Source organism: Salvia hispanica, chromosome 5, assembly GCF_023119035.1.
Source record: "Salvia hispanica cultivar TCC Black 2014 chromosome 5, UniMelb_Shisp_WGS_1.0, whole genome shotgun sequence".
NCBI lineage: Eukaryota > Viridiplantae > Streptophyta > Magnoliopsida > Lamiales > Lamiaceae > Salvia > Salvia hispanica.
This window is the reverse complement of record NC_062969.1, coordinates 21852935-21875997: the sequence shown is the minus strand read 5'-3', so window position 1 is coordinate 21875997 and position 23063 is coordinate 21852935. Positions and strand designations below refer to the sequence as shown.

The window sequence follows — 23063 nt, the reverse complement described above, 5'->3', positions numbered from 1 at the left end:
TAATAAGGGACGAATCAAAATGAAAAACTAGGAAACATAATGGCGGACAAAAGGGTTATTGTTTATACAAATTATCAAAATTTTGAGATTTTAAGTGATTATTCTGTGCAAAAATTTCCGCCATCACAAAAAAAAAAACATATGCAAATTATTTTCTCAAATTTTAAATTCAAAATTTAAAAATATTATAATTTCTATAAAATAATTTTTATCATCCGCCTGCTTTGCTTTTGCGAATTACAATAATATATAGAGAGCGACAATTTTTTTAAAGAGGCTAAAAAAGAAAATTGTGGTAAGTTTTTTGGACGGATTGCATTAGTTCTCTATAGGCTTATAGCCTAGGGCCCCGAGCCTAAGTACAGTGATCCAGTTAATTTTGTTGGCCAAATTTATTAATTTTGACATGTTTTTCTGATTTTTTCTTTTAATTTAAATTTTTTGTATTTACATTAGTTGAATTTTTTACGTTTGCACCGAATTATGATACATAATTATTTTTCACATGATATAACTTTTATATGATAAAATTGATTATTAAAGTTGATTAAAATTTTAAATTTTTAAATTAATACTTATGATGATATAATTTTTTTTATAATAAACATATTAAATGTTTTAATTTGGATTGAGACATGGTACATGAACATGAATTATACTCCGTACATAATTATGGGACACTCAATCTCATCCTCACAATCACTCTAACTCAATTCCTAAGACTAAGCCTCCTATCGTCGTGTGATATAAATGCGGTGAAAGGATAGTGTATTGACTTATGACGGGGACTATGTGTTATCTATGTGTTATGAGTAATGACATTGTTTTCAACGTGTCATGTTGTAATAGGTCATTATCCTAAATTTATGAAGATATGTTTAAACTCTGTGACTTGGTGCAATCACTAGCAAACCAAATTCTTATTTTATGTTATTTTCCTCGTCCAACTAAAAATGACTTATTATCCTTTTTAATTTATCTTAATCAAGATTACTCATCATGAACACCTATATTTCTACTTTATTTTATCTCTCTTATTTTATTCTCTTCAGTTAACATACAAAATAAAGCTATATAAAATCTCGTGTCGCACAAGGAAGGGATCATATATCTTCTTTGTGATGGAGAGAGTAGTAGAGGGAGTACTTTACTACTCCATCCATCCACAAATAATAATTCTATTTTGCTATTTTAGGATGTTCAAAAAAAATAGTCGTATTTCTAAAATTTGAAAGTTTCTCTCTTATAATTTACCCATTTTTTTTCCTCTCTACCATACTTTACCTACTTTTTCTTCATATCCCTCTTATTTTACCTACTTTTTTATCATTTATTGTTTTACCAAATTTTCATTAAAACACAGGCCATCCACGAATGAGACTAATTTTTTCCGGAATAATATAAAAGAACACCCTCGCCAAGATCTGTATCCACAAACAAGAAAATGGTTTCCCTCTCACATATGTTCGCCGTGCTATTCTCCACTTCCATCTTCCTCTTCTTCCTCCACAAATGGCTCCGCAGTCATTCTCCGGGGTCGGAGAAACGCCTGCCTCCGTCTCCACCAAAGCTCCCGCTAATCGGAAACCTCCACCAGCTGGGCTCACTCCCCCACAGATCCCTCCAGTCACTCTCCCGCCGCTACGGCCCTCTCATGCTGCTCCACTTCGGCAAGGTCCCCATCCTCATCGCCTCCTCGGCCGAGGCTGCACGTGAGATCATGAAAACCCATGACCTAATCTTCTCAAACAGGCCCCAATTGAGCATCCCGGGAAGGCTGTTCTACAACAACCGGAACACGAGCATAAACTTTAGAGGTGTGCATTTTGAGTTTACTCCGTTTGGGGCAGGCCGGAGGGGCTGCCCTGGTGTTACGTTTGCGGTAGCTGTGGACGAGCTAGCGTTAGCCAAGTTGGTGCACAAATTCGATTTTGGATTACCTAATGGAGTAAACATGAAGGAGTTAGATATGAGTGAATCTCGAGGAATGGCAACCCATAAAAAGTGTCCTTTGCTTGTTGTAGCTACTACACATGATTGTTAGGCCATTCTAGTGTTTAAAAAATAAGACAGGAGTTCAACTACGAATCAACATTCGATCCAATTTGAACATAAAATCCAGCTTAATGCATTTATGTAGTATTTTTGAATTAATGTGTTGCTTTGTGTTCAATATTATTGTAATTTTGTGTTTAAACATTTTGACTCACTTTTATTTTAACAATGAAGGCTAACTTCAACAGGTCTATTTAGTACTCCCTCCGTTTCAAGGAAGATGATCCCTTCTTTGAGTGATATGGATTTTATGTAGTTTTATTTTGTTGTTAAGGCGAGCATAAAATATGAGAGATAGAAAATAAAGTAGAGATAAGGATGTTTCTATTTTTAGTAATGGATCTTCTTAGTTGTGACAAATCAAAAAGGAAAGTGGGTTCGGTGGAATGGAGGGAGTAATTTTAAATATGTGATGTTTTTTTTCATTATGTAGTTTTTCATTTCAATTTAAAATTATTAATTTCAGATTGGTCCATGGTAAATTAAACATCAATTATGGAACAGTGAATCTCATCCATATAAAATAAAGCCTAACCCTATTTCTTAAAATGTCAAAATAGTTTCAGTGGACTTTGTAATCAAATTATTACTTCTATTGATGATTTTTTGAATTTAGTCTTATTGTAGGCCGCCATAGCTATACAATTATTTAATTAGCTCATTCTTGTATTAATATTTTCATGTCTAGTCAGAGACCACAAACCAAATACAGACAATTAAATTGGGCCTATCGAAAATTATATTGGTCTTCAAAATGAAGCCCATCAAGATAAAAAAATGGCCAACCCAAAAATTTTATTGGGTTACAGAACTAGGCCCATCCAAATCGAAAAATATGGAAAAATTTAGTCATGAGGACGAATTTGCTTCCAATGAACAAAACTTCTCTAATTAGAGCAAAACTATGGAGCTTTTATTCTCCAATGGAGTTGATTTTTATTGGAGAATGGAAGTTAGTAAGCCCAAATAGAGTAAATACACTCTCTCACTGATGTAGATTATTTTACTACTCCTCCAGAAAACAACGAAAAAAAAAAAAAAACTTAATCTCTCTATCACATTATACCACAGCAAAAAAAAAATCTTAATTTTTCTTTTATTATTTATACAAATTCTCAAGTTTTTTTTAAAATATAAGTGGTTATTTTGTGAAAAAATGTACGCCATAATATAAAAACATGCAAATTATTTTCTCAAAATTTCAAATTCAAAATTCAGAATATATAATTTCCACAAATAAATTTCAATATCCGTCTGCTTTGCTTTTACGAATTCCACTAGCGACAGTTTACTTTTTCTATTAATTTAAATTTTACTAATGGGACGGTGTAGCATATGTCCCCTACTTTAATCTCTCCTACCTTTATACACCATCCACTTAGCACACTATTCTTAATTTCTGTGTCGAAAAGAAATGTCTCAGTTAACAAGGATGGAGGGAGTAGATTTCCTCTGCAATTCCTCTATTTTCGTTATTTGTTCTCAAAGTTTTCTTTCTCGGCAGGAATTATCCCAGTGTAATCACTTTAAATTCTCCTAGCGGAATATATCTTTTTTCATCTCATTGCTATGTTCGTTGAGAGATTTAACGTTTTTCCTTTTTGTTGTCCAAACAAGAGTAAATGCCAAAATTGGTCCTAAACATATGGCCATTTTACCTTTTTGGTCCTAAACTTTATCTTTCGGATTTTTAGGTCCTGCACATATGGAAATTTGATCATTTTGGTCATCCGTCAATAGTTCCGTTAAAAACTAAAGGTCAACGGCGATTTTGACCAAATTAAACTCTTAATTCTGATTTTTTAGTCACTAATTATTCTCCTAATTAATCTCCAAATTATATGGAGTTGGATGCAATAATGACGACAGAAAATCCAATATGAATTAGTTCATCATAAATCCAATAAATCATGAATCGCAATTAGCTTTACAAATTAAGAAGAATTAGTTCGTCATAGCCACAATCTATAATGCCACATCAGCTTCCCCCAATTTAAAAAAATTAAGATGTGTAAACCCTAGGAGGAGGAAGACGATTCAGGCTCGGCGAGATTCGACTGCAGATTTGGCCATAATGGTGGCAAATTCGTGCAAGCTGAGGACGCCGTCACCGTTGGTGTCGGCCTCCTGCATCATGTCGCCGAGCTCGCGGTAGGTGAGGGCGTGCCCCATCTTAGCCATCTGTCCGGCGAGCTCAGCGGCGGTGATGTAAGGAGCGGAAGAGCTCGATGAGCTGTTCCCGGTTGAGAAGCACCTCCTCGTTGATGTCGGGGAGGATTGCGCCGACGAGCTCGTCGAATTCGATCGAGCCGTTGCGGCTGGCGTCCATGTTGGCGAGGAGGGAGTGGATCTGGTCGTCGGAGGGCTTGAGGCCGAGCGAGCGGAGGAGGGAGGCCATCTCCAGCTGCGTGAGGCTGCCGTCGTGGTCCATGTCGAACCGGGCGAAGATGTCCCTCAGCTGGTTTAGCTGATTGGATTCCATCTTAGCCATTGTCAGGCTGCGGATTGCTGTCATATACCATTGTTGAATTGGAAGAAGACCTAATTTCTGTGTGCGGCTCTGCTTTGGTTTAGAAGATTAATTAGTGATTTAAAAATCAGAATTAAGAGTTTAATTTGGTCAAAATTTCCATTGACTGTTATTTTTAACGGAATTATTGACGGAGGACCAAAATGATCAAATTTCCATATGTGCAGGACCAAAAAATCCAAAAGATAAAGTTTAGGACCAAAAAGGTAAAATGATCATATGTTTAGGGCCAAATAATTTTGGCCTTTAATCTCCAAATAATATATGTAGTAGCCATTCATTCTCTTTTATTGGAATAGAGGGGGTAGATTTCGCTTTCAATTCACATGGAGTATTAGTTTGTGGTTGGCTGACTACCCGTCTCAAGCATGTTATCTTAGGGGGTGTTCGGTTGGCAAGACTAAATCTCATGATTAATTATGTATCGTGTTTGGTTCATAAGATTGACCCCCACAACTTAATCCTAGATGAATAGTCTCATTATTATTAGTCATAGCCTCCCCCTCCAACTAAAATAATCCCACAACTTAATCCTATATGGATAGTCTCATGATAATTAGTCATGGCAACCGAACGCCACCTTAAAAGATAATTTTGTATTAAATCCTCCAATTGAAATTCAGTGGTCCAATGAATATATTTACAAAGCTATTATCTCTAGGGCATCTAGAAACACACTTGTTATTCTCCATCAACCAAAAATGCTTTTCTTCTCACATTTCTTGGTTGTGCTACTCTCCACATCTCTCTTCCTCTTCTTCCTCCACAAATGACGCCGCAGCCATTCTCCGGAGTCCCGGAGAAGGCTGCCTCTGTCTCCACCAAAGCTCCCGTTAATCGGAAACCTCCACCAGCTGGGCTCAAGCACGCATAGATCCCTCCGGTCACTCTCCCGACGCTACGGCCCCCTCATGCTGCTCCACTTCGGCAAGGTCCCCGTCCTCATCGCCTCCTCGGCCGAGGCGGCGCTTGAGATCATGAAAACCCATGACCAAATCTTCTCAAACCGACCCCAACTCAGCATCCCGGTTCAACTATTTTACAACAACCGGGACGTGCCGTTCGCGCCGTATGGAGAGTACTGGCGGCAGATACGCAGCGTATGCGTGCTTCATCTGGTGAGCAGCAAAAGGGTTCAATCCTATCGCGGCGTGAGGGAGGAAGAGACTTCCCTCATGGTTGATAAGATCAGGAAATTGGGTGCTTCTTCAAAGCCCGTGAACTTGACCGATGTGATATGATGGGTGGCGTTGGGGAAGAAGTATGGTTTGGGGAGTGATTTCAAAGAGATGTTAACCGAGATGATTACGTTGTTGGGGGTTATACCTATGTGGGAGTACATTCCATGGCTGAGTTGGATGAGAAGGTTTGATGGTGTGGATGGGAGAATTGAAAAAGTGGCTAAAGCATTTGATGAGTTTCTGGAGGCTGTGATTGAAGAGCATAGGGTTAGAGAGAGGAGAGAGGGTGATGGTGGTGAGTTGGATTTTGTTGATATTTTGCTCGATTTCCAGAAAGAGAATGCAAGTCACTCCCCTGTTGAAGATGACACTATCAAAGCTATTGTTCCGGTAACAATACTTTTCTTATAACTTGAAAAAGAGAAAAAAATATTTAACGTGATTTATGTAAATCAATTAGTAAGAGTTTAAAGTTAAAAGTAAATTTGAAAGTTACAATATGTTTGATGCGGGAACTGATACTATATTTACAGGATATGTTTGCTGTTGGAACTGATACTACATTTACTGCTCTTGAATGGGCGGTCATAGAGCTTATAAGAAATCTGTCAACCATAAAAACTTTGCAAAATGAAGTGAGAGAAGTATTCATAAGCAAGGATGAAATTGATGAGAAAAACTTGGAGAAAATTCCTTATCTAAAGGCTAGGTTGAAGGAGAGTCTAAGACTGCATACACCAATCCCATTGCTAGTCCCTCGTGAACTAATTCAAGACACAAAAGTATTGGGCTACGATGTCGCATCTGGTACGCGTGTGATGATCAATGTTTGAGCGATTTCTCGGGACCCATTTGTTAAGAGATGATTTCTCTTAACAAGATTCCGGCGTCGCGGAGGCGATCGTCGGAGGGATAAAAGGTAGACGAGGTAGTCGCGGGAGCTTTGCCCGTCGATCAAACCAAGATCAATACCGAATTGAAATAAGTGATAAAAATAAGATAACGGTAATTGTATTTCTTGATTGAATAATGAGAATAACAATAGCCCTATTTATAATAGGGATACTAACTTAATGAGCAAGACAAAAGATTCTAAGAGATATATGGGAAAATATGAGAAAGATATGCTAAATAAATACTAAACTAAATAATAGAGAGATGGGATATTTGTAGAGATATTCTCGTATCAACTCCCCCACGGTTAATTAAAATCCACCTTGTCCTCAAGGTGGGAACCACGAAGCAATGAAGAGAGTCGCTGATACCATAAGCTAGATGATATATATCTCCTTCGGGATCAAATGGGCAGGAGTGCCGTTTTGGAATAAATGCAGCACCATTTGTGACCAATTGGTTCAAATTCTTTACATTCAGATCTTTGTTAAGAGGTGTCATTCCTTATGTCTGTTGCTCCAATATTTCCTTCTCGTGAGTACGCTTAACACCTTCCTTTCTCTCACCAACAAGCTCTCCTACCACAAACTCCAAAAACTCATTAATATTTCTTGCAACTTTCCTAACTCCCCCACTTATCCCATTCACGAACTTAATCCAGCAAAGCCAAGGCACAAACTTTCCCTCATCAAGACTACCCAACAAAACTTCTGATTCTTTACCTAATTCTTCCGCAATCTTCGTGAACTCCAGACCACCATAATTCCTCCCCAAAGCCACTATGCAAGTCACATCATTAGCAAAAGTAGCAAACAACTCACTCAAATTAACCATTGATTTCGCCTCCCTAACTTCCTTATGTGGCGAAGCAACAATCACTTCAACAACTTTCTTACCACTCAATTATTGGGACCAAGCCACGACGAGAGACAATGATAATCGAAGCCATGAAGTTTCCCCTCCTGGATCAAATGCGATCACAGATAACAATTCGTGACGACTCCTAGTACGCTTTAAGAACTTCTTTGTAGATCTACGCTTCAAGAACTTCTTTGTAGGTCTTCTAGGTAGGTTTTTGTTTGCGATAGCGATTTCGAGATCATTCAAGGTAACTTGTCTATCGTCATCTCCATCTTGATCAACTAACAACATCTTTATCCCCTCAACGTCAGCGTATCCGAAGAAATTCTTCTTCGACATGAACTCCTTCTCGTCTAGATGACCATACTTCGAAAACCCCCCCTGTAGGAGGTGAATGCGTAACTAACTCGTTCAATGTCACAATGTGAGCACTCAACAACTCAATCTGATCAACCTTCTCATTATAATTGCACTCCTCCCCTTTCACTCGAGAGGACCTCAAATGCACCAAAAATACTTTTTCCTCCTCATCGTCTAACATAGACGTTTCCTCCCCACAGAGAACAGGGCTGCACTGTAACATCCCGAATTTCCGAACCCTAATTTTAGAGCCCTAGAATTTATTATTGATGACGTGGGAGATGTGAATTATTTGATAAATGAATTTATTGCATGAGTTTCCTTGACCGGGAAGTTTGAAAAGTCAAACTTGTTAATTAGGTGATGTGACATGTAATTTATTAAATTATGAGGTGAATTATTTGTTTAAGGGTGAGCGAGAATATTAGGAAAAATTTCCATAAATACTAGCCACCTAAATATTGAGATTTTCGAACCCTTGGACTTTTGGAGAAGGAATTCTATTTTTCCGGATTTAATTTAATTCTTGGGATATTTATCCAAATTAAATCCAAAACCCAATTATTCCTTATTTTTATTGAGAAAAATCGAGCCCCTTATTTTCCTAGGTGATTTTCGAAAATCACCTATGTTGGGAAGGAAATATTATTTTGCTTGTTTAATTGATTCCTTACTTAAATATTTCCCTTCCATACCTAGAATTTAAATATTCTACCAAATCTTTCCATACCTCAAGAGATCTTGTCATATCTTATTTTAGTTGATATTAAAAATCCATGCCTTATTTAAAAGGCTACTACACGCCTATTTCCCTTCCTCCAATGGGAGAATTTTTATTTTATTTTGCTCCGCGATATTTTATTCTACTCCGTAAAATATACCAAAACAAAATATTGGCTAATTGGGAGCCATATATTTCGAAAATTACATGCCTTGATACCCTAGTCTATTTTTGTTAATTCTTCTTTCCTACTTCACAATATTTATTTATTTAATTGTGGAGAATAAAATCTTACCAAATATTCTATTTTATTTACCTAAAAATCTTATGGAGCACTATAAATAAGAGGAACCCCTAACCCTAGCCCCCATAATTTTTGCCCCCCCTCCCTTCTCCACTCTCTCTCAATTTTCTTCTACTTTACTTCAATAATCCTTCAACCTTTGAGAAGAATTAGAGTTTGAGCCTCAAGATTTTTGAAGAACCAAGTCTTTACTTCGTTTCTACCGTTCGTTTTTCTCAAAAAGGTATTCTCATATTAATCTTCTTCTTTCTACTCGATTCCTCTTCTTTCTAACCGATTAATCGGTATTCTTGAACCCTCATGCATCTTGTTGAGTGAAAGTGGGATAAAGGGGATATGGAAATATGTATGCATGAGTGTGGCGTGGCGTGTGTGTGAGTGGCGTGCGTGTATGCACGTGTGTGTTGTGTTTGTGTGGTGTGTGTATGATGGCAATATACTCTTGTATGACACATGTTGATATTAGATCTAGAGTTGAGATGCGAATGGAACTTATGCGATGAACACGACCTTGATTGATTAATGATGCTAAAATAGATCGGTGGGAAAAAAGGAAAAGCGTTGAGACATGCATGTGTTAGGAGTTTGTATTGAATCTGATTTGTGATATGTGCCTATGTGATTAAAAAGGTGAAACCTCAGTTGCAAAGCCGGATAGCAAGGGAAAGAACTTACTTGAAACCTAAGCAGTCGAGGTGGGCTTTACTCTTAAACTCTTTTTTGTGCAAATTTATGAATGTGGAGAAATAAGGGTGGTTTAACTATTATGCCATGCCTATGTCTGTTTTGTTGTGATATTGTGCGCCTGATGCCCAGTTTGAGAGTTCGCTCCATTGGGCTATAGGGCTATGGATATGTATAAACGAATTCGGGTTTGAGTACGGGCCGCAAACCCTACCAGGCTGTGTACACGGTGGGATCGGGAGCCGTCCTTGCTAGTCGGCCGGTCTCGTGGGTGAAAAGTGTGGCCACACTTTCGTCGCACCATGGAAATGTTGAGATTGTGGAAATTGATGAGAAAAGTGGGGAGTTGTTTGACTGGCCAGTCTATGGAAAATATATTTTGTGATACTCGTGATACTCTCTTATAACTGCTTAAAACTCGAGCTCACTTGGTAAGGGTGGCATAACTTATAAAACGTTTTGGCAACGAGTTCACTGAGTATTTCAAAATACTCAGCCCTGCATGTGTTTTCCTTATGTGCAGGTTGAACGATGACGAGCGGTGGCAGGTGTTGAGCATGATAACTAATTAAGATGGATGTTTTGAACTTCTAGTGGGTTCACTAATGTTGGGATGAAAGCCATGTTTAATTACTTGCCACTCACCTACTGTCTGTTGGGTTACAAACTCATCTCACATCAGTGAGGGAAGTCGAAAGGTGTATATAATTCTTGTACAACCCCAATTAGTGTGAGCCTTTTTGTGAATGACCCAAAAATAAATCTGTGCAGGGTTGATCCAAAGCGGACAATATCAAACTAACGTTGCAGTCAACGATCCTAACACTATCAAATCTAAGACTTAAGCTCCATCCATCCATCCATATAATAAACGTGTATATATTTTAACAACATATATGAAGATATTTTAAGCTAAACTCTCTATTTACATTGGATGTTTTCTCTACAAATTACTAGTAGTACAATGCAAATGGTTTCTCTTTCACATTTCTTGATTCTGCTCCTCTCCACTCTTCTCCTCCTCTTCTTCCTCCAAAAATGTGGCGAAGTCTGTAGACGAAGTACATAAGAAGAATCCATCAAAATTGGGGTGTATGGTTTCACTATCTGAAACTGTCCCTCAAAGACTTTAAAGACTATCTAGTGGGTCATTTGTTACGTACAAGAAAAACTCGTTCCAAAAGACTAGTCTGTTAGCAGAGAGAACTCATTTAGTCTATTACTCATTTAGACTTTAAACGGTTTTAATCCGATTTTGATGGTTTTGACAGTCTCATTCGGGTTAAAACCGTTTAAAAATTGATGGAATTGTTAGTGTAGGACCAGTTGTGATCCGAGTTGAAATGTTTAGGATGCAAAAATTCAAAAAATCAAGTATAGAACCAAAATCATAAAATGAGCATATGTTCAGGACCAGTTTTGACCTTTACTCTTTATATATATAATATTGTATTGGCAGCTTGGGTCTTGGCTGTTGATAAAAAATATCTTAGTAAAGCACAAACAGACCCTTTTGCAACTAAAGCACTTATGTAAAATAAATACTCGGTACTAAATTTTAATAAAAAGTTTAAAAGTTTAAATATGAAATATTATTATGCATATCAAATCTCAATGCAATTTATCTAGTTATTACTTGAGTACTACTTATTAAATCTCATTTCATGAATCGCGTTAACAAAAAATATTGCAAGTATTTGAACGGCCACCAACCAAGCCAAAGCTTTGAATCGCGTGAACATATAAAATAATGACATTATTAGTTGTAATTACGGGGACTCGCGTAGATTATAGTAAAATATAATCAAATCAAATAAGATCAAAACTTATGCACGCAACCCGCATTAATGAATTTAATTTATAATTCAGCTTTGCTTTCAATAATTTCCACAATAATATAATATTCATTCTTTTAATCATGGATGCGCCTTCACGGTCCTCTCATACTCTAATGTTCCCACTGAATATGGACTAAACGTTTTCACCCCCTTTCTTTTCCTTAAATAAGAAGATAGTTTCAAATTTCATTCGAATACTAAATGGATTACCAAAAGTTTCTTCGTTCGATTCCTTTTTTATTTGTAACAAATCAAAATTTTTAAAGGAGGTAACATAGTAGATTTGAATTTGAGACCTTTTATCTTAGGTATTAACCGTTCTATCAAGACCTTCCGCAGTTAATTTATGCTTAGCTTTGCATTATTATTTGAGTCCACAAACAAATACTCCCTCCGTCCCCGATTAAGAGTCACAATTTTCTATTTCGGTCCATCCCCAATTAAGAGTCACACTTCATTTTATCATAAATAGTGTAAGTGGGTCTCATATTCCACTAACTCAATTCACTCACATTTTATTATAAAAGCAATATAAAAAAATGGGTCTCACATTCCACTATCTTTTTCAACCAACTTTTCTTTACATTTCTTAAAACTCGTGTCCGGTCAAAATGTGACTCTTAATCGGGGACGGAGGGAGTACATACAATTAGCTAGACTGGGCCAGACAAAATTTTTACCTAACAACACATTCCTCATATATAAAACAATTCTATAGTTTAGAGTTACAAAGATAAAACTAGATTAATCAAGAGTCCAAGACACTCCACTAATTCTAACATCCTAAATTCCAGAATAGAAAACAGAAAAAGATACCCCGTATATATAGAAAGTTATGCAGCTGAAACTGAGCTTCCTTAACACTGAAGCAGTACATAAGAGGCGAAGTCTGTAGACGAAAAATCCATCAAAAATTGGGGTGTATGGTTTCACTATCTGAAACTGTCCCTCAAAGACTTTAAAGACTATCTAGTGGGTCATTTGTTACATACTAGAAAAACTCATTCCAAAAGACTAGTCTGTTAGTAGAGAGAACTCATTTAGTCTGTACACCACACATCGACCGATTACTCTTACGACCAATGTGGGACATTGAGTCCATAATGGTGTACCATCTTTCTCTGCAAATTACTACACCTACAATGCAAATGCTTTCTCTCTCACATTTCTTGATTCTGCTCCTCTCCATTCCTCTCCTCCTCTTCTTCCTCCACAAATGGCGTCGCAGCCACGCTCCATCCTCTCGAAAAAGACCACCGCCGTCTCCTCCAAAGCTCCCGTAGTTGGGGAACCTCCACCAGGTGGGCCCACTCCCCCACAGATCCCTCCAGTCCCTCTCCCGCCGCCACGGCCCCCTCATGCTCCTCCACTTCGGCAAGGAAGTGGCACTCCTGTTGATGATGTAACTATCAAAGCTATTATCCTGGTATTACCCTCTTTCTCTTTCTTTCATTTTACAATATATATATATGCTCGTTTCGTTGATATAAAAACATGTCATTCTTTCATTTTATTCAATCGATAAAGATAATCTACTTTGAATTTTTAGTCAATTTTTTTTCTTTCTGATAAGGTGGAAAAATAATTTCGACTAACAATTCTTTACTCACTTTTTTTTATATATATTTTACTAATTGTATATTAAAATATATGTCATCATAAAATTGCAAATTCTAAAGTTTGGTTAATTTGTGATTAATTTTGTTACTTTAAAGATAGTTAATTATTTCATAATTTTTTACATTATATTAATTTCATATTTTTCAGGTTTAAAATCTATGGTTTTAATAAGTGATATAAATTTATATAAAAATATCCCTCAAAATCTAAATAAATGGAAAAATGAAGAAAAACAATATACTTATAATATGATTGATTATTTTTAAAAGTGGTGGAATTGATAATAAATTAATTAAATTTTGTAATTTTTCAAGCCGTTTGCTCAATTTGATTGATTTGACCGTGAACTAACATGTCGCATATGCAGTTCGGAAATTAAATTGGTGGAAATATTGAATCAATATGATCCAAAAAATCGTGCTGTACGTGAATGGGCCCACGGTTGAATTATTTGAACTTGTAACATTCAATTTATTGTTTTGGTATATTCAACAAAAACCTTTAATTTGTTTTAATCTTGAATTAATTTAAATTATATCTTCTTTTTTTTTACTATTTTCTCACTTTTTTTTCCATGCATTTTTCTCTTATTTGTAAACCCTCATCAAAGTTGCAAGCAAATCATCTTTTGTGATATCATAATTTGAGTTTTTGACATCAATTTGTTGTTATACTTTAAAATTTTGATGCTTTTTTGTATAGTAGATATATACTAGAGTATTCATGCATGATCAATGGTCAGATTTCGATTAGTTGATTTTTAGGCTAATGAATCAATTGTTTTGAATGTTTCATAAATAATGGAGTGTAAATGTGTATGAATCTTTTCAAAAGGACATGTATGCTGGTGGAATCGATACTACATCCAGAACTCTTGAATGGACGATGAAAGAGCTTATAAGAAATCCAACAACCATGAAAACACTCCAAAATGAAGTGAGAGAAGTAGTGGGAAGCAAGGTCGAAATAGATGAGAAAGACTTAGAGAAAATGCTTTATTTAAAAGCAGTGACAAATGAGAGTTTGAGGCTGCACCCAACGATCCCATTACTAGTTCCTCGTGAATTAACTCAAGACACAAAAGTACTAGGCTACGACATCATATCCGGCACACGTGTCTTGATCAATGCTTGGGCAATTGCTAGGGATTCATTGTTATGGGAAAAACCTGAACAATTTTATCCGGAGAGGTTCCTTGAGACGAACATAGACTACAAAGGTTTGTATTTCGAGCTGATCCCGTTTGGGGCAGGTAGGAGGGGTTGTCCAGGTGTTACATTCGCTACGACAGTCTATGAGCTTGCTTTAGCAAAGTTAGTGCATAACTTCGATTTCGAATTGCCTAATGGAATAAAGATGGAGGAGTTGGATGTTAGTGAATCTAGTGGACTCACAATGCATAAAAAGTTTCCTATACTTGTAGTAGTTTCTCCTCATACTTGTTAAGTACTACTCCGTCCGTCCCCCATAATTCGTCACTATTTGACTCGGCACGGGTTTTAAGAAATATAATAGAAAGTGAGTTGAAAAAGTTAGTGGCATATGGGTCCTACTTTTATATATTAGTTTTATAATAAAATGTGAGTGAGAATGAGTTAGTGGAATGTGAGGTCTACTACCAAAAATAGTAAAAGTGAAAGGTGACAAATTTTTAGGGACGGATAGAAATGAAAAAAAATGACAAATTTTTAGGGACGAAGGGAGTATTTCTCATGGCATCATGTTCATATGAATAAAAAAAATTTGACTTTGATTGTAACAAACATCTCCTTTTTAACAATACTTGTCGTCTTCTTTTCCTTTTTTTTAGAACTATAGAAAAAGTTTATTTCAAGAATTAATTGATTGTACATATATAAAGTATATATACTCAAAACTTTGGTTTTTAACCGATTCAATTTTTGACGAAAATATATAGGACTATAAGTTTTAATTTGTTGTATTTTGACAGTAGTCTAGATTCTTATTGAACATTAACTTAACTTTTTATATTTAGATGGTGAACTATGCAATCAAATTACAGCTACTCTCAAATACTTACAATTAATTATTTACTTTTATTAATTAATAGGTTATACATGATGGATTAAAAAATAAGCGCGACTGTATGCGCCAGGCCCATCATTATTGAATGGATTAAAAAGTAAGCACGATTGTGAGCGTCTAAATGGGTCAATCCAGAAATTTTACTGGGTTTACAAAACAAGGCTCATTTGGATCAAAAAATGGGGCCAGTCCAATGTTGACAAATTTGGTCATGAAGAACGAATTTGATCCCAATGACCTAAAAGAATTTTGTTATATTTATCTAAAAATGAAATGACAGTTTAAGTGGCACATCCTATAAAAGAATACTACAAATCATTTATTGTGGAAAGCACTATATAAATATTTTAATAGCTAGAATATTAAATTTAAAACACTTGTCTGTGTAAGCTAGAAGTTTGGGGAGCCTCGGCGGCCACGGCACGGCTCCCTATTGTGGAGGACAGGTGAGCCTGGGCGGGGAGGGGCAAATACGCCATCGCTGACTACTCGGCGTGGACGGGGCGGGGGGCACGAGCCGCGGCTCCCTATTGTGGGGCACCGGAGGCCGGAAAAAGAGTTTTTTTTTTTTTTTTTTTGATTTTCTGGTGATAGATATTCTAAATTGTAATAAAATAATGTGATTTGTGCCAATAATTGAAAAAATAATGTGATTTGTGGCTGTGGCTCTATTGGGATGGACAAATTTTTGTGGCTGTGTACAAAAAAAAGTGGCTTGTCTATAATAGTGTCTATCTTATCGTGGATACCCTAAAACATTAGCTTGAGTAATGGTTCACCAACATGCGCTATATGGTACAATTTCCGATGTTTCGTTTAGTATTCTTTGATTTTGATTTTTTTTGATGTAATTTTAAGGGTAAACTGCCTCTAAAATCGTCAACTTTCACAATAGTTTGGAATTTCCCGTGAACTTAAAAAGTTGCGTGAAAAATCATGAACTTTGCCGGGTTGTGCAAATTTCCTGAATGACCCGACCCTGAAATTTTCCGGCATAAACTTATCCTATATGGCAGCCGGAAGCGTGACTAGGCAGCTGGAATATAAAACGACGCCGTTTTGTGTTTGTTGAAAAAAAATATTCGCTGAGTATAGGGTTTAGGCTGGTGGTGCACCGGAGCAGGTGGTGCGTCGGGGCGGCGGCAGGCGGTGGCGCTGGATACAACATCACCTAAAACTCCTCCAGATCTGTTGGGTAGAACATCATCATCCGAACAGCCACAATTTCACATCCTCTTTTAACTTGGGGATCTTGCCTTTAAATATTTGGAGTGAGAGGTAGGGGAGGGGCGGTCGGCGGTGGTTTCTGGAGGAGAGGGAGGAGCGGTCGGCGGTGGATGGTGATCATGGGGGCGAAGCCAGCGAGAGGAAGGGACGGAGGGCGATGGAGCGCCGCCGCTCCTACAGTGGTGGCAGCGGCGGCGAAGAGGTTGAGAGTGGGAGAGATAGAGGAGGGGAAAGAGGGAGAAAGGAGAGAAATAAAGAGAATAAGGGGAGGAGCAGGTGGTGCAAGGAGCAGCGGCAGGCGGTGGCGCTGGAGGTGGTGGCAGCGGCGCTGGAGTGAGGAAGGAGAAGATCTACTTCTTTTCTCTTTTATTTTTATTTTTATTTTTTTTATAATTAGGATTAGGGTAAATGAAGTGGAAGAAGAATGAGAATAAACACACTCAGCATCCAAATCATCTTCAATGTCAGCATAAATGCACACATCATCATTTTGCTTAGCCGGAATACTCAACTCGGGAAATCAGCACACGAAGGCAAAGTTCATGATTTTCCACGCAACTTTTAAAGGTCACGGAAAATTCCAAACTATTGTGAAAGTTGACGATTTTAGAGGCAATTTACCCTAATTTTAATTTGGTAAGTTGTTATTATGATGGATTAATACCTATAGTCCTATACTAATATAACTATTTATAATAAGTAGTTGGTGGGTGATGGTAGTTGGTGGGTATCTAACTACTTATAACTACTTTGTTGAATCCAAATGTAGTATTTCCTCCGTCTAAAAGGAAGATGACCCATTCTTTAGGCAGCACGAAATTTTATGTAACTTTATTTTGTATATTAAGTGGAGAGGATAAAGTAAGAGAGAGAGAGAATAAAGTAGAGATCAAAGGTGTTTAATTCTATTTTTTGGTAATGAGTCATCTTGATTGGAATAAACCAAAAAGAAAAGTGGGTCATCTTTAATGGGACGAAGGAAGTACTATTAATTAGTAGTACGGTGGAACCCTGAAAATTCTTCGTTTACTACTTTCTTTGTCTTTTAATACGTGTCTCATTTTAATTCGATAAAATTGTAAGAAATATAAAGGAAAATAAGTTGAAAAAGTTAGTGATATATGTCTGTCCTAATTTTATAATATATGTTGAGGGGAAATGAGCTAATGGAGAATGTGAGGTATAATGATAACAGTAGTAAAAACAAGAAGTATTAATACTTAAAGTTGATTAAAATTTTAAATTTTTAAATTAATACTTATGATGATATAATTTTTTTTATAATAAACATATTAAATGTTTTAATTTGGATTGAGACATGGTACATGAACATGAATTATACTCCGTACATAATTATGGGACACTCAATCTCATCCTCATAATCACTCTAACTCAATTCCTAAGACTAAGCCTCCTATCGTCGTGTGATATAAATGCGGTGAAAGGATAGTGTATTGACTTATGACGGGGACTATGTGTTATCTATGTGTTATGAGTAATGACATTGTTTTCAACGTGTCATGTTGTAATAGGTCATTATCCTAAATTTATGAAGATATGTTTAAACTTTGTGACTTGGTGCAATCACTAGCGAACCAAATTCTTATTTTATGTTATTTTCCTCGTCCAACTAAAAATGACTTATTATCCTTTTTAATTTATCTTAATCAAGATTACTCATCATGAACACCTATATTTCTACTTTATTTTATCTCTCTTATTTTATTCTCTTCAGTTAACATACAAAATAAAGCTATATAAAATCTCGTGTCGCACAAGGAAGGGATCATATATCTTCTTTGTGATGGAGAGAGTAGTAGAGGGAGTACTTTACTACTCCATCCATCCACAAATAATAATTCTATTTTGCTATTTTAGGATGTTCAAAATAATTAGTCGTATTTCTAAAATTTGAAAGTTTCTCTCTTATAATTTACCCATTTTTTTTCCTCTCTACCATACTTTACCTCATGGTTGACAACATCAGGAAATTGGGTGCTTCTTCAAAGCCTGTGAACTTGAGCGACCTCATGACGTCTCTGACGAATGATGTGATTTGTAGGGTGGCGTTGGGGAAGAAGTATGGCGTTGGGAGTGATTTCAAGGAGTGGCTTACGGAGATAGCGGCGCTGGTCGGGGTTGTACCTTTGTGGGAGTACATTCCATGGCTGAGTTGGACTAGAAGGTTTAATGGTGTGGATGAGAGGGTTGTGAGAGTGGTTAAGAAGATTAATAAGTTTTTTGAGGTTGTGATTGAAGAACATAGGGTTAGGGAGAGGAGAGAGGGAGATGGTGGTGTGTTGGATTTTGTGGACATATTGCTTGATTTTCAGAGAGAGAATGCAAGTCGCTCACCTATTGAAGATGACACTATCAAAGCTATAATCATGGTATGACTTAGATCTCTCTTTCACACAGTATATGTTTACTTATATATATATATATATATATATATATATATATATGACAGGATATGTTTGGTGCTGGAACTAGTACAACACTTAAAGCTATTGAGTGGACAATGGCAGAGCTGATAAGAAACCCGAAAACCATGAAAAGATTGCAAAATGAAGTGAGAGAAGTAGCCGGAAGCAAGGACGAAATCAGCGAGCAAGACTTGGAGAAAATGCCTTATCTGAAAGCAGTGATGAAAGAGAGTCTAAGGCTGCATACACCGGTCCCATTGCTAGTCCCTCGTGAATCAACTCAAGACACAAATGTATTAGGTTACGACATCGCATCTGGTACACGTGTGATCATCAATGCTTGGGCGATTTCTAGGGACCCGTCACTGTGGGAAAATCCAGAAGAATTTCGTCCGGATAGGTTTCTTGATACGAGCATAAACTTTAGAGGTGTGCATTTTGAGTTTACTCCGTTTGGGGCAGGCCGGAGGGGCTGCCCTGGTGTTACGTTTGCGGTAGCTGTGGACGAGCTAGCGTTAGCCAAGTTGGTGCACAAATTCGATTTTGGATTACCTAATGGAGTAAACATGAAGGAGTTAGATATGAGTGAATCTCGAGGAATGGCAACCCATAAAAAGTGTCCTTTGCTTGTTGTAGCTACTACACATGATTGTTAGGCCATTCTAGTGTTTAAAAAATAAGACAGGAGTTCAACTACGAATCAACATTCGATCCAATTTGAACATAAAATCCAGCTTAATGCATTTATGTAGTATTTTTGAATTAATGTGTTGCTTTGTGTTCAATATTATTGTAATTTTGTGTTTAAACATTTTGACTCACTTTTATTTTAACAATGAAGGCTAACTTCAACAGGTCTATTTAGTACTCCCTCCGTTTCAAGGAAGATGATCCCTTCTTTGAGTGATATGGATTTTATGTAGTTTTATTTTGTTGTTAAGGCGAGCATAAAATATGAGAGATAGAAAATAAAGTAGAGATAAGGATGTTTCTATTTTTAGTAATGGATCTTCTTAGTTGTGACAAATCAAAAAGGAAAGTGGGTTCGGTGGAATGGAGGGAGTAATTTTAAATATGTGATGTTTTTTTTCATTATGTAGTTTTTCATTTCAATTTAAAATTATTAATTTCAGATTGGTCCATGGTAAATTAAACATCAATTATGGAACAGTGAATCTCATCCATATAAAATAAAGCCTAACCCTATTTCTTAAAATGTCAAAATAGTTTCAGTGGACTTTGTAATCAAATTATTACTTCTATTGATGATTTTTTGAATTTAGTCTTATTGTAGGCCGCCATAGCTATACAATTATTTAATTAGCTCATTCTTGTATTAATATTTTCATGTCTAGTCAGAGACCACAAACCAAATACAGACAATTAAATTGGGCCTATCAAAAATTATATTGGTCTTCAAAATGAAGCCCATCAAGATAAAAAAATGGCCAACCCAAAAATTTTATTGGGTTACAGAACTAGGCCCATCCAAATCGAAAAATATGGAAAAATTTAGTCATGAGGACGAATTTGCTTCCAATGAACAAAACTTCTCTAATTAGAGCAAAACTATGGAGCTTTTATTCTCCAATGGAGTTGATTTTTATTGGAGAATGGAAGTTAGTAAGCCCAAATAGAGTAAATACACTCTCTCACTGATGTAGATTATTTTACTACTCCTCCAGAAAACAACGAAAAAAAAAAAAAAAAAACTTAATCTCTCTATCACATTATACCACAGCAAAAAAAAAATCTTAATTTTTCTTTTATTATTTATACAAATTCTCAAGTTTTTTTTAAAATATAAGTGGTTATTTTGTGAAAAAATGTACGCCATAATATAAAAACATGCAAATTATTTTCTCAAAATTTCAAATTCAAAATTCAGAATATATAATTTCCACAAATAAATTTCAATATCCGTCTGCTTTGCTTTTACGAATTCCACTAGCGACAGTTTACTTTTTCTATTAATTTAAATTTTACTAATGGGACGGTGTAGCATATGTCCCCTACTTTAATCTCTCCTACCTTTATACACCATCCACTTAGCACACTATTCTTAATTTCTGTGTCGAAAAGAAATGTCTCAGTTAACAAGGATGGAGGGAGTAGATTTCCTCTGCAATTCCTCTATTTTCGTTATTTGTTCTCAAAGTTTTCTTTCTCGGCAGGAATTATCCCAGTGTAATCACTTTAAATTCTCCTAGCGGAATATATCTTTTTTCATCTCATTGCTATGTTCGTTGAGAGATTTAACGTTTTTCCTTTTTGTTGTCCAAACAAGAGTAAATGCCAAAATTGGTCCTAAACATATGGCCATTTTACCTTTTTGGTCCTAAACTTTATCTTTCGGAATTTTTAGGTCCTACACATATGAAAATTTGATCATTTTGGTCATCCGCCAATAGTTCCGTTAAAAACTAAAGGTCAACGGCGATTTTGACCAAATTAAACTCTTAATTCTGATTTTTTAGTTACTAATTATTCTCCTAATTAATCTCCAAATTATATGGAGTTGGATGCAATAATGACGACAGAAAATCCAATATGAATTAGTTCATCATAAATCCAATAAATCATGAATCGCAATTAGCTTTACAAATTAAGAAGAATTAGTTCGTCATAGCCACAATCTATAATGCCACATCAGCTTCCCCCAATTTAAAAAAATTAAGATGAGTAAACCCTAGGAGGAGGAAGACGATTCAGGCTCGGCGAGATTCGACTGCAGATTTGGCCATAATGGTGGCAAATTCGTGCAAGCTGAGGACGCCGTCACCGTTGGTGTCGGCCTCCTGCATCATGTGCTGTTCCCGGTTGAGAAGCACCTCCTCGTTGATGTCGGGGAGGATTGCGCCGACGAGCTCGTCGAATTCGATCGAGCCGTTGCGGCTGGCGTCCATGTTGGCGAGGAGGGAGTGGATCTGGTCGTCGGAGGGCTTGAGGCCGAGCGAGCGGAGGAGGGAGGCCATCTCCAGCTGCGTGAGGCTGCCGTCGTGGTCCATGTCGAACCGGGCGAAGATGTCCCCCAGCTGGTTTAGCTGATTGGATTCCATCTTAGCCATTGTCAGGCTGCGGATTGCTGTCATATACCATTGTTGAATTGGAAGAAGACCTAATTTCTGTGTGCGGCTCTGCTTTGGTTTAGAAGATTAATTAGTGATTTAAAAATCAGAATTAAGAGTTTAATTTGGTCAAAATTTCCATTGACTGTTATTTTTAACGGAATTATTGACGGAGGATCACAATGATCAAATTTCCGTATGTGCAAGACCAAAAAATCCAAAAGATAAAGTTTAGGACCAAAAAGATAAAATGATCATATGTTTAGGGCCAAATAATTTTGGCCTTTAATCTCCAAATAATATATGTAGTAGCCATTCATTCTCTTTTATTGGAATAGAGGGGGTAGATTTCGCTTTCAATTCACATGGAGTATTAGTTTGTGGTTGGCTGACTACCCGTCTCAAGCATGTTATCTTAGGGGGTGTTCGGTTGGTAAGACTAAATCTCATGATTAATTATGTATCGTGTTTGGTTCATAAGATTGACCCCCACAACTTAATCCTAGATGAATAGTCTCATTATTATTAGTCATAGCCTCCCCCTCCAACTAAAATAATCCCACAACTTAATCCTATATGGATAGTCTCATGATAATTAGTCATGGCAACCGAACGCCACCTTAAAAGATAATTTTGTATTAAATCCTCCAATTGAAATTCAGTGGTCCAATGAATATATTTACAAAGCTATTATCTCTAGGGCATCTAGAAACACACTTGTTATTCTCCATCAACCAAAAATGCTTTTCTTCTCACATTTCTTGGTTGTGCTACTCTCCACATCTCTCTTCCTCTTCTTCCTCCACAAATGACGCCGCAGCCATTCTCCGGAGTCCCAGAGAAGGCTGCCTCTGTCTCCACCAAAGCTCCCGTTAATCGGAAACCTCCACCAGCTGGGCTCAAGCACGCATAGATCCCTCCAGTCACTCTCCCGACGCTACGGCCCCCTCATGCTGCTCCACTTCGGCAAGGTCCCCGTCCTCATCGCCTCCTCGGCCGAGGCGGCGCTTGAGATCATGAAAACCCATGACCAAATCTTCTCAAACCGACCCCAACTCAGCATCCCGGTTCAACTATTTTACAACAACCGGGACGTGGCGTTCGCGCCGTATGCCGTATGGAGAGTACTGGCGGCACGGCAGATACGGCAGCGTATGCGTGCTTCATCTGGTGAGCAGCAAAAGGGTTCAATCCTATCGCGGCGTGAGGGAGGAAGAGACTTCCCTCATGGTTGATAAGATCAGGAAA

At 37.0% G+C, this 23063-nt stretch overlaps 2 protein-coding genes and 2 pseudogenes across 2 annotated transcripts in view; 2 read left to right on the top strand and 2 right to left on the bottom strand.

The window, feature by feature from the left end:
- The window catches only part of LOC125191335 (cytochrome P450 71A6-like), a 64694-nt gene extending 45083 nt beyond the window's left edge, over positions 1-19611 (top strand). Inside the window, exons 2-3 of the mRNA XM_048088874.1 lie at positions 18295-18711; positions 18792-19611. Of these exons, the coding sequence (XP_047944831.1) occupies positions 18295-18711; positions 18792-19403 (1029 nt within the window). The 3' untranslated portion in view covers positions 19404-19611. The remainder of the gene's footprint in view (positions 1-18294; positions 18712-18791) is intronic.
- Positions 1411-14579, top strand: LOC125191333 (annotated as a pseudogene).
- Positions 4073-4546, bottom strand: LOC125191336 (annotated as a pseudogene).
- Positions 19612-21291: 1680 nt separating the features above from the next.
- LOC125186660 (probable calcium-binding protein CML15) lies at positions 21292-21815 on the bottom strand. The gene has a single exon (XM_048083075.1). It carries the CDS (start codon positions 21813-21815, stop codon positions 21456-21458), a length of 360 nt encoding a protein of 119 aa, XP_047939032.1. The 3' UTR covers positions 21292-21455.
- Positions 21816-23063: the final 1248 nt, after the last annotated feature.